The following is a 12894-nucleotide window of genomic DNA, read 5'->3' as shown; positions in this document are numbered from 1 at the left end:
CTGACACAATGGCCCCAGAAAGCTTGTGTTACTCACTTCAGAATTCAATTGTAGCTGTTAAACATGAGCTTGGGCCTGCTGACATATTTGTATAAAAAAAAAAAAATAGTGGTCCTTGAGATAGATCAAGGTTTGCAAACTCAGATGTCGCAGAGTGTCTAGCATATATCAGTGAAATGTGTCTGGTGGGCTCTGGACAAACTGGAGAGCTATGTCTTGTCTAAAGAAGGCAGTCATTATCCAGCTCCAGTCAAAAGTGTTGTGCTAGATTTCAAACATTCGGTTGCTCAATCTTGCAACAAATTCTGGATTTTCATGGGATATCTCTAAATGTTTGTGTTGACTCAAAAAAAAAAAAACAGTCAAAATACTATGTGGATCAAACAAAATACATTATTGGGCTGAATCTGACCTGTGAGTCAAGCACAAATTCTGCTGTAGATGCAATGGCACGTGAACTGCTCCTTTGATTTGACCGTATTCTACAACGTAAAGTGTCTCAGGGGGCGGTACTTGATTATTATAGTACTTTTTCTAAAAATATAGGGAACCAATGTTAGAAACTGTTATTTTGGTCTTTTAAAGTATTTATTTCCTAATGAGCTTAGTGAACTTTAAAGAATGCTAGACTATATAAGTAGGGAAGTCATTCCACACATTCCCGAACAGAATGCATTGAATACTTGTGTTATATATTTAGGACCCAGACCTAATTTAATTATGCTGCAAGAATTCAGTTTATGTTTCCAGTATCACAAGCTACACCAACAACTGACAAAATTATGGTGCTGCGGACATGTTCTGCTCTGAGAATTATGTGTAATCCAAAAGCCTCTTTTCAGTCCAAACTGTTTTATGTAGCTGATAATTTCTTTCTTCCTGAGACTCTCTTCTCTATTTAGTTCTCTCTCTGACTACACTGTAGTTTCCTTTGTAGGATCCTCTTCTACTGACTCCTTAAATACAGGTATGATCTAAGATTCTGTTCTTATTCCTCTTCCTTTTTCTTCTCTACCCTTCCCTTCTCTCCCCTCCCTTCTCCACCTCTTTTCTTCTCTTCTCTCTCCTTCCACTCCCTTAGATTCAACTTACACATCCCTGTGCTTCAAATAAAGTCTCTGCATGGATGAATTTCAAATCATTACCTCCAGTCCTGATCTCTCACCTATGATCCAAACCTGCATATTTAAGAGCCTGCTAGACATTTTCACAAGGATATTCCACTAGCCCTAATGATCAGCATGTCCAAATCTGAACTCACCAGTTTCTCTCCCACAAACAAACGCTCTGTATACTATTCTTTCAGTCATCCAGGGGAGAGGCAGAGCTTTTGCCACTGCCCTCAGCTCTTCCTCAGCATTCCTCTTGTGTCTATCTTCTTGTTCTCACCCTCACTGCCTTAATTTGAGGACTTAACCTCACTCCTTGGAACACTGTAATAACCTCCCAGCCATTCTGATCTTGTCTCTAGATTTATTCCTCATACGTCCATATGAGTTATTTTGCTTCAAAAACCAGTGGGAAAATGTCATTCCTTTCCTCAAAAACTTCCATGGCTCACTATGTTCTATAAAAAATCCTAACTCCTTAGCATGGCATCTGAACAGCATTTTGATGTTACGCAAACTATTAGTAAGTATTCTGGTCCACCCAAATGAATCTATAACCAAAATGAGTTCAGGATACAACAGGTGAAATGAAGTAAAGTTGGTTTCTTTATTCTAGAACTTTTCAGAGCTGCTAAAACACTAATGTGAATCATGAATCTCACAGTTACAGAAATATACTTAGTCAGGGGATCCTTCCATTGAGGAATAACTATAAGTATCTCAAACAAGGTGTTTGCTGAAGTCCAGCTAGAGTACTATCGTAAATTGATAACTAAGTAGGTAAGCGACCTATGGATTGAATTGTGTCCCCCAAAATATGTGTTGGAATCTTAATCTCTACACCTGTGGAAGTGATCCTATTTTTCTTTATTATGTGAATTATATCATACCTGAGTAGGCTGGGTTCTAAATCTAATCACTTCTGAGTTATATTAGACACAGAGACATGCGCGCACTCACACACACATAGGGGCAAACAGACGACATGTGAGGATTGTCTCCAAGCCAAGGAACCAAGGAATGCCTGGGGCTACCTACAAGGAAAGAATCCACACAGATGAGACCCTGCTTTGTACTTTTAGCATCTAAAAGTGTGAGAAAAGTAATTTCCATTCTTTAAAGCCACCAGTTGTGTTATTTCTGTTACAGCAGCACTACATAATTAAGACACTGCTACCTTTACGGCCTTTCCCCTGCTGCCTCGCTCCACTCACCCTCTGCCCCAGCCACACTACAATGCTTACTCACTTCAAGCAGGTTGTACACCTTTAACCTTTCTGCTTTGAATAATTCTATTGCCTCCATCTGGAATGTCCTTTCCTCCATTTTTTACATATTTACAACCTACACATTCTTCAAGGATCAATTAAGAGGTTTTTTTTTTTTAAAAATTCTTGAGCTCCTCAATAATTAATAACTTTTCTCACTACTTATTTTATTCCCTCATATATCATGTTTTTGTGAATGTCTATTCCTCCCACCAAACCATAATCTTCATTTATTTGTTTTTATTATTTATTATTTAACAATATCTAATAAAAGTTTACCATGTGACAAAGAACTGTTATTGAGTATAGGGATGGGTTCTTATTCATTTCAATGGGATTTACCATACTTAACAAAGTACTTGAGAGGCAGTATGCATATTGGTTGAGAGCCCAGACTTAAGAGGCATACTGCCTTGATTTACTCTATGGTACTACCATTTTCTATCTAAGCGATCTTGGGCAAGTTACCTAGACCTCCTGTAAATGGGCATAATAATGGTTCCTAACTCTTAGGCTGTTGTCAAGATAAAATGAACCAATATTAGTACTTAGAACAGTGCTAGATATAGAGTAAGCACTCAACAAATGTTAGATACTACTCGTAACTGGAACATAGAACTTATTCAATCAATGATGTATTAATAATTATTCAAAATTAACACCTATTTGTAAGTTAAAAAAAAAAAAAGAATTCTATCTCCAGTCCTTAGTTATTATCATGCATTTATAGCAAATGTGTAAATACTATACCCTTATGAACCAAAAGATAGAATTACTGCTATGATTTACTTATCCAGTTTTAACTTTTAAATATGAACAGAGGAATAACCCTAGTTTCAGATTTATTGAACTTGAATAACTGCACTTCAGTAACAGATTTATTGAACTTGAAGCAGAAGAATCAGTCTTGATTCCTGCCTCTGAAACTCACTAGTTGTAGGAATTGGCCAAGTTACAGGCATTCTTACACTTAGATGTCTTAGGTATAAAAGCAAGGGTTAGACTAGAAAGAACAGGGATGGCCAGGAGGTTTTATCTCAACTGCAGTTCTGACTGATGAGGAGTGGCTATTTGGAGTACCAACATGAGAGGCACTCTGGGCCCCAGCTCAGCAGGAAAGAGTCTAATGTTTGGTAGCAGTGTTTGCCATGGGGGTAGCAGAGGAGAGTGGTGGCAGCTGGCTGGGGGGTGGGCCATTAGTGGACCAGATGGTCTTTAAGCCAGCTTCCTTTCAGCCTACCATTATATGAGTGTATCATCCAGTGATTATGCTGATGACAACTTTCAAAACTACCTAATTGATTATTTTATTAAAAATCAGCAAATGAGCAGCTACACTAGTTAAGACATGGCACTGACCATTATAAACCTTTAAAAAGATGCATTACAGAGTTTTGGCCAGGATGTTTATGATTTGTGGGGAATAAATTATAAATGGGGGAGACAACTCCCCAGATATCCATGGGACATTGATATAATGTAGATTATGAAAAACTTAAAGTTTGCTTTTAGGGAAATCCTATGTAAAAAGTGAATACTTTTTGCAGTAAATATTTTATTTACCTTCTATCTGTTAATTCTAATGGCAGACATTAACAATTAATTTATAAATTTTTAATAAGCATAAATAATAATTTTTCAATATTCATCCATGTTGAAAAGAACAGTCTAAAAATGAGAGGAATACAGAAATAATATTATAAGCCCATCTATCTAATATTCAACATTCATCTTGCAAAGGATTCTTATCTCATGATAAGAATATTTGGATTATTTTATAAATTCCCATGTGCCTAACCTCTTCTCATTTGGCTAACTACTCCTCAACTCTTGAACTAAACTCTGGAAATTCATACTAGAACAACATACTAGAACACTAGAACAATCTAAACCAGTGTCTAAATCAAATTAATGAATATATTGAATCTACGTTGAATATCAGTGTGAAACAGGAAGCTTAAGAACGTCTATCACAATAAGTGCTTTAAAATTAATCATAAGTAAAATGAAACTGAACTAAACAAAAAGCATTATTAGATAACCTGTGTCATAAGCTGATAATAATTAGAATTTAATCACTTCAATTCCAAAAATAATACTTTTGAAGTCCTTTGAAGTATGAGAAACTCATAAAAGAGAAAATGAAGTTACAATAAACTATTCAGGACAACATAATTACTGTAGTAAAAAACAAAACAAAAAAAGATTTAAAGATAAGTAAATGGACAATAAAAAAAATTTTTACCTTGGAATAATCATTAATTTATTTCATGAACTACCCAAAGGTACAAAGAAAATATGATGGTATTCCTAGGACTTCCCAAGTAATTCTTAAGAGCATGAAATTTTTACTTTATAATGGTAAAGAAAAACATTTTAGCAAAGCAATATACTGTATAGCCACTTAAACTTTAATGCTTATATACACTTTTAAATAAATATTCCAATAAGTTCATCTAAGCATGGACATATCTTTTTTCTTGTTTGTACATCTATAAATTAAAAGTTTCACTGAATTTTCTTATAGTAGTGACAGTTAAACATTTTGTGAGGGGAAAAAATTAAAGTGGAAAAGTTTGCGTATATGATTTGAAAGCAATGAAAATTTCTTTATGGTTATCTTTCAATGTTCAAAATAGCTTTTCTAACAAATGATAATACACTATAAATCAAAATATTATTTAGACACTAGAAAGAATGATATTCATTAATTATTTCCCCCTGGAGCATGTGACTTTCAACCAGGTAGATCCATGGTCTTGTATGTGCCTTTGCATATTTCCAACATCATACATATGCTCCTGATTTGGGGTCTTTAAGACTACATCCCTCTGACTGCGCAAGAACTATTCACTGGGGCCACAGAATGTGTGTGTGTGGCGGGGAGAGGGTTGAGTATATAGGAAGATCCAATGAAATACTGGATGTGATGGAATTTTGAAAACTGGAGAACTATGCAATGCCCGCCAGGTTGCCTCTGAAAGCTTCTGCTTTGAAGACACTCCATAAGAAGGTCTCTTTGGCAGGTCAGAGGCTAATTCCCTCAGTGAGATCCCAACCAAACTGTGTTATACTGAACTTGTCTTAATACTATCTGTGAGTTCTAACAAGATTCCAGGACAGAGATATTTACATTTAGTTAGAGTATGTCTTTTTCTTAAAAGCAAATTACAAATCATTTTTAGGTGGTGCTATATTTGATGCCAAGAACAAAATATCCTAGAGTTTGGCTGGGATTAGGAGTGGGTCATAAGAATCAGGATGTGCTAAGGGTGACCGATTGTACTTCTTCTGAAACTTCATGGGAAGAAGATACAAATTATAGCATGGTAAAAGTGCCTACTTTTATTGAGGTTTGTGGGGTCATACATACCAGTTTTTAAAGCAAATATCAAGTCATCAAACTCCTGGGACTCCTCATCGGCTATCAGTGACCCCTGGCCATATCCTCCCGAGGAAGGGAATGTGGCGCCATTTTGTGGACTTGACTTTAAGTCAGGGCTGGCCTGACTGGCTTGTTGGAACGATGCTCTCTCCCAGTCAGGTGGTACCTTTTTGGATTCGGGTAGGAGGAAAGGAAACCATAATATGAATGCATAAATATTCACTTTTTATCTCTGTATATCATTGCAATGGCCTAGTAAAAGGGCTATTGAACTCTTCAGAAATTAAGACTTAATTTTATCTTTGTTCCTTAGAAAATTATGTCTCTCCATAAACAATCTAATCTGGTGATTCTAAACAATTTCTCTATTGGGATTCCTTGTAGATTTCTATGTTATTATGGGTAGAGAAGAAAACTACTTTTTTTTTTTTAACTCAATGAATACATTTTACTTTTTTGTAGGATGTATGCGAAGAAAAACTCTGTTAAGAAACATAAGAAATGGAGAAGAACCTTGTTAATCCTTAATTTAAGATACAACATAGTATATAAAATATAGTAGGCATCTATAAAGACATAATGAATTGAAAAAAAAGTTATTTCATAGCACTCTACGCTCTTCTTTTTTTTTTTTAAGCTCCTGTTTTTTGCTTAATAATTTAAAAGATAATCCTATCCTGAAATGATTAAATGTATTCATTTCCCTCTAGGTTACTGGTAAACAAGCTCTTAATCCTTCCTTTCCTATACTTTCCCTTCTATGCATGGCTTTTTAGAATGTCTCTGACAGCCCCTCAATGACTGCTGGATCAAGGCCAACTTTAAGCCTCTGAGGAATGCAGAGCACACTTTAGGGTATGCCATTGGGCAACACCCAAAATGAACACTTAAGTAGTGCACCGGCCAGGAATTGGACTGTCACAGCTGCTGCCTCCCAATATAAGGGACACCTACCTCATACTGAGAAAAGTGACCTGAGGGCTTTAGAAATAAACTTGAGAGAAAGACGTTAAAAAATGTCACTAAGAAGTTGAACATCTAGACCAGCACTGTCCAGTAGAACTTTTTGTGATGATACAAATGTTTTATATCTGCACTAATACAGCAGCTACTAGACATACATGACTACTGAGTACTTGAAATGCAGCCCGTGTGACTGAGAAACTGAATTTTTTTATTGTACTTTAAATGAAAGTTTACAGTTCAAGTTAGTTTCTCATACAAAAACTTATACACACACTGCTATGTGAGCCTAGTTGTTCTCCCTATACTGTGACAGCACACTCCTCCTTTCTACCCCAGATTTCCTGTGTCCATTCAACCAGCTCCTGACCCTATCTGCCCTCTCATCTTGCCTCTGAACAAGGGCTGCCCATTTAGACTTATGTATCTACTTGAGCTAAGAAGCACATGCTTCACAAGTATCGTTCTATGTCTTATAATCCAGTCTAAACTTTGTCTGAAGAGTTGGCTTCCGGAATGCTTTAAGTTCTGGGCTAACAGAAAGTCTGGCGGCCATGTCTTCCAGGGTCCCTCCAGTCTCAGTGAGACCATTAAGCCTGGTCTTTTTACTAGAATTTGAGATCTGCACCCCACTTTTCTCCTGCTCCATCAGGGACTCTCTGTTGTGTTCCCTGTCAGGGTGGACATTGGTGGTAGCCAAGCACCGTCTAGTTCTTCTGGTCTCAGGCTGATGGAGTCTCTGGTTTATGTGGCCCTTTCTGTCTCTTGGGCTAATATTTTCCTTGTGTCTTTGGTGTTCTTCATTCTCCTTTACTCCAGGTGGTTGGGACCAATTGATGTATCTTAGATGGCCACTCACTAGCTTTTAAGACCCCAGATGCCACGCACCAAAGTGGGATGCAGAACATTATCTTAATAAACTTCATTATGCCAGTTGACCTAGATGTTCCTTGAAACCATGGTCCCCAGACCTCCGCCCCTGCTACTCTGTCCCTCAAAGTGTTTGGTTGTATTCAGGAAACTTCTTAGCTTTGGTTTAGTCCAGTTGTGCTGACTTCCCCTGTAGTGTATGTTGTCCTTCCCTTCACCTAAGATAATTCTTGTCTACTATTTAGTTGGTGAATGCCCCTCTCCCACCCTCTCCACCCTCGTAATTATCAAAGAATGTTTTCTTCTGTGTTTAAATCTTTTCTTGAGTTCTTATAATAGTGGTCTTATACAATATTTGTCCTTTTGTGACTGACTAATTTCACTCAGCTTAATGCCTTCCAGATTCATCCATGGTATGAGATGTTTCATAGATCCATCATCATTCTTTATCGTTGTGTAGTATTCCATTGTGTGTATATACCATAATTTGTTTATCCATTGTGACCCATAGAGTTTTCATTGGCTGAGCTTTGGAAGTAGATAGCCAGGTCTTTCTTCCTAGTCTGTCTTAGTCTGAAAGCTCTGCTGAAACCTGTTCAGTGTCACACCAACATGCAAGACTGAACTAATAGACAAGAGGTGGCTGTGCCTGAGGTGCATTAGCTGGAAATTGAACCTGGGTCTTCCACACAGAAGGTGAGAATTCTACTACTACTGCCCTCTATATGTAGCTAATGGCTAACATATCAGATATTTCAGATATAGACAAATGCTAGATTGGGTAAAAATTCAAAAAGATAAAACTTTTTTTAAAAAGGGATTCACTCGTGAGTTGTTGATTCTAAAAATGTCCCTGTTTCTACTGGTACCAACTGTGATGTTAAAATGATTTCCTTTAAAGGACTTTTGAGGTTGAAAAATGGTACTAAATGTTTAAGGGCATGAAAGACATATTCCAGCTTTTAAATATATTTGATTTGTGATCACTCTACTTAATTTCAATTTGACATGAATAAAATTATTCTCCACATTGTCATGGAAGACAAAAAAGAAAAAAAAAAAACCTCTGGGCAGTTCTAACTATCTATCTATCAATTGTTTCCCTTTCAGATAGATGCACCTACCATTTTTCAGGACACAAACTCATATACTGTTCCGCTTGGCTCCTTAATACAGAGAAGCAATATGAGCTGTGTAAGAACAGTAGCCAAGTACACCTTGGGCACTACAGGTAATTGTCTGCATTACCATCTCTTCCTGGTCAAATGTCTTCAGGTATGTTTGAAAATCTGAGCAGTGGTCTCAGTAGTATGCATAGCATTACTGACAGGTCAGTGGCAAGCTGATTTAAATAAAGGAAATCAAAATGATGTGGATAGTACGCAGAGAGAAGTCAGGGGTAGATTTTACAGAGGAAATCCTAGTGAGGTTTTTTTCTAGGGCTTGCTGAAGTACTCTTCCGAGCCTTTGTTCTGAAATATTTTCCGATATTTAATTAAGTTAAAATGAATTTTGTCCTATTTTCTTTTCACTGAGAGCTTGTTAGGACTGAGGTAATGAGTTGGGATGAAGGAAGAGAGCTGTGGAATTATTTAAAAGAGTAATAGTACTTTAAAAACTTTTTTTTTAAATGCGGACTCAGTCATTGCTGTGGCAAATGAGGAAGATTTTGAAGACAGAGATGTCAAATTATGCTTTGTCATTTCCCAATACAAACTGCTGGTATAGACCACAACTCACAGGGCTAGAAAGAAAGAAGAATCAGATAACAGGTGTGATACCACAGTACCCATTGCTGTGGAGTCAATTTCAACTCATAGTGACCCTAAAGGATAGGGGAGAACTGCCTGCCCCCGTAGGGTTTCTGATGCTGTAATCTTTACGGAAGCAGACTGCCACATCTTTCTACTTCAGAGCAGCTGGTGGGTTCGAACCGCCAACCTATGGTTAGCAGCTGAGCACTTAACCACTGCACCACCAGAGTTCCTTGATACCACAGTAACCAAATCAAATATCTAGATAAGGGGATCCCAAAATGAGAGAGAGAAGCACGAAAAGCGATGGAGTGGTAGGGGGCAGGTGGTAGAGTAGGGTGGGGGGTGGGTGTTTTGGTGGGCAGGGTAGGGGTGGTCACAGGGGTGGTGGGAGGTAGTGGTGGGGCAGGCACCTCATCCATAGCACTGATGAGATTCTGAGTGGACTTGCTGATTTCCCCTCTAGCAGGAGGCATTCCACTCCCGGGTGTGAAGAAGGCTGTGCTGGGCCCTGGGTGCCCATTCATTTCCACTGTGTAGCTGGCCTTCATGGGGCAGCACATCTGGTTGTGTAGAATGAAATAAACCACAAAAACGTAAAGCCCCTGCAAAAGAAAAGAACACCAGCATGTCAAAAGATGTCCTGCTAGAATGGCTGGAGAATAAACCTGGTTTTAAGTGTAGCTGATTTTTTTACAAGTGGTCTCCAAATTTTACCAAAAGCTAAGAATTCAATAACATGCCAGGGGACTAGCAAGATGCCACTATAAATTTCTGGATGTAACAAAAAGTTAGGAAAACTGCCATCTCACTAACAATTTTTCCCGCTTGGTTAAAACATAAGTAACTGTGAAATCTACTCCAACTAATACAAGCAAGCAGAATTGTAGAAGTGCATCTGTTTAGTTTCTAAAACAAAATGTACACCAAGGATCCTATATCTGATTAGTAGTGTACATTTTGTTTTAGAAACCAAATCTCTTGCCTTTTTAAAAAATTACCTTCTTTTCCCATTTATCTCACTTATTCTCTCTCTCTTTTTACCTTAGCAAAATCGTTGAAGTGGGATACTAATTAATGTTCCAAGCCAGTTGTAGATTTCTGGAAGGGCAGCACTAATCAAGCCTCCTGATTTTACTGACATATCTCACCTACTTGTCTCATTTGGAAATAGAATCATTGGTTAGGGACTCAAAAAAATCTTGTAGATTGTTTAATACTTAGCATGCCTTGCTTCTTAGTAAATGTTACACAAGAACAACAAAGCCATCTTTTGTGTTCTTAAAGACTTACTGGCCCTTTAAATTCTTTTGCAACCATGTCAAATTTGACAATTGCTCTGCTTTCGTCACAGATAGCAAGTCAAATTTTGTATTCGTGTTCCAGCTACTGTCTACACTGGCCGTCCTTCATGATTTCCACAAGGGATCTACTGTATACTTCTAATGGTGTTTCTATAAAGCTTGGTAATTTTGACCTTTACACTTAGCCAATTAAAGTATGTTAAATTATGTCTTTCCTGTCTGCTAATCCTGGTGTTCAAGCTATGGAAGCAAATAAGAATCTCCTTAGTTACTAAAACACTTAAATTAACCCACAAACATAAAGGCAAGATACTCAATTAGTTTATTAAATACAAAAAGGAGTTAATGTCAAATTTTTTCAGAAAACACAAATAAATATATTCATTTTGTTAAATTTGCATTTTGTCATGGTTCCCAAAATTTCTAGGAGTGTAGAAGCAATAATGTACTTGTGGGCCTGAAACTTGTAACCGCTGGTATAAACAGTAAAATGTCCATTAGAAAACACTAGGGTTTAAGAATTACAAGCAGCTTTTAATATAAAATGAAATTAAGGGACAACTGCAAGGTGTGCATGCTCTAGCGTTTGATCTCCGCTGCCATCTCTAGAATAAGGTCATAAATTTGACCTTTCTCCCTTTCTACTGGAATGACCCCTCCGCAGACTGGCCTCTACTTTAACAAATATGTTTTAAAACCAATAGTTTATCTGCTAAAAATATTTTTAAAATGTAATTACTCTAACTATGCTATAAAATGAGTCACTTATTTCTTTCTGAATTAGGGTTTGTTTTTTGTTTTTCTTTTTGAGGGGGGCACATTACAATTTTAAATTATGTAGGGGAAGATAATTAGTTCCACATGTAAATGATGCTGTGAACATTAGCAGAAACAAATCTTCCTGAAAACACATACACACATCCAAAATTGTTTTTGTACAACCTAATTCTTCACATGGATAAGGCCTAATTCCATTGGCAACAGCCACAGACAAAACAGGAAAAAAATTAAACTGTCAGCCTTAAAATTTGTGTGAATGTCATTGATTTATTTCAGGATTTCTCCTAAGGGCTGTGAAATGATAGGGTAAAAGCTAGATCAGGAAACTAAAACCATGCTTTGAAATCCATCTCTAAGGACCCATTTGTAAAAACAGCACATTTTCTCTCTTGTTTGTTTTCATATCTAGCCTTCTGTGCTTCAGGAAAGGAACTGTCTGCTGGAAATTACTCGCATGTGAAAACTGCATTTTTTTTTTTTCTTAAAAGACAGATATACGGTGAATACTCTGACTCTTATAGCTGTGCCCTAGGAAACATAAACTCTACTAAAATGGAAACAAAAGAATAAATGCAGATTGTATGGCATTTGCCTGTGTCCAGCCTAGGCTGGGCAAATATAGGAAAAGGACCTTTATAATCCCAAGTACTCAGCTGTGGGGGTTTCTGACCTCAGAGTAAAAACAAGTCCCCATTCCAAACACTACACATTAAATCTCAGGCTCTCCTCTTTATGCGGGCCTGTAAAAGAACTTTAAAAGAGAAATCTAGAATCTCAATTATTCAACCCAGTATTGTTGAACACCCACTGTGTGCAATGCCAGACAATGAGATAGAAGGATAAAACATGGCTTTTACTTTCAAGTTGCTTACAAATACAGCAATATCTTACAACATAATAGGACAACTGTTTTAGAAGCAGGAGATATGTAATCTATATGCTATTTCTATTCATTACCTAGTGAAGATCCACAGAGAATTCCTTCTATGCATTCCTGTTTTGATTATTTTGTTGCCTCTTCTACTGCAATCATGAAAAATGCTTTCATAGACAGCTAGAGTAATCAGAACAGCCTGGTACTGGTATAACAATAGACACAGAGACCAATGGAATAGAACTGATAGTCCAGAAATAAACTCACACTTCTGTGGTCAACTGATTTTTGACAAGAGTACTAAGTCCATTCGATGGGGAAAGAAGAGTCTCTTCAATAAATGGTGCTGGGAAAATTTAATCTTCACATGCAGAAAAATGAAATAGGATCCATGCCTCACACCATACATGAAAACAAATTTGAAATGGATTAAGGACTCAAATGTGAAAACTAAAAACATAAAATTCCTAGAAGAAAATGCAGGGGCAGCGCTGTCAGGACTATCTTTTAACAACGGGTTATCTGATATAATACCAAAAGCAGGAATGACAAAAGACAATATAAACAATTGGGACCTCATAAAAGTT

General features: G+C 37.1%; 1 protein-coding gene across 1 annotated transcript in view; it reads right to left on the bottom strand.

The window, feature by feature from the left end:
* Positions 1–12894, bottom strand: part of ADGRV1 (adhesion G protein-coupled receptor V1) — a 687583-nt gene that overhangs the window by 7669 nt on the left and 667020 nt on the right. The window contains exons 90-91 of the mRNA XM_023730073.1: positions 9763–9954; positions 5751–5928 (exon numbers count right to left, since the gene is read on the bottom strand). Coding sequence (XP_023585841.1) covers positions 5751–5928; positions 9763–9954 — 370 coding nt within the window. The remainder of the gene's footprint in view (positions 1–5750; positions 5929–9762; positions 9955–12894) is intronic.

Source organism: Trichechus manatus, unplaced genomic scaffold, assembly GCF_000243295.1.
Source record: "Trichechus manatus latirostris isolate Lorelei unplaced genomic scaffold, TriManLat1.0 scaffold00032, whole genome shotgun sequence".
NCBI classification, from domain to species: Eukaryota; Metazoa; Chordata; class Mammalia; order Sirenia; family Trichechidae; genus Trichechus; species Trichechus manatus.
The sequence above is the reverse complement of the archived record's forward strand: the minus strand, read 5'-3'. Positions and strand labels throughout refer to the sequence as shown.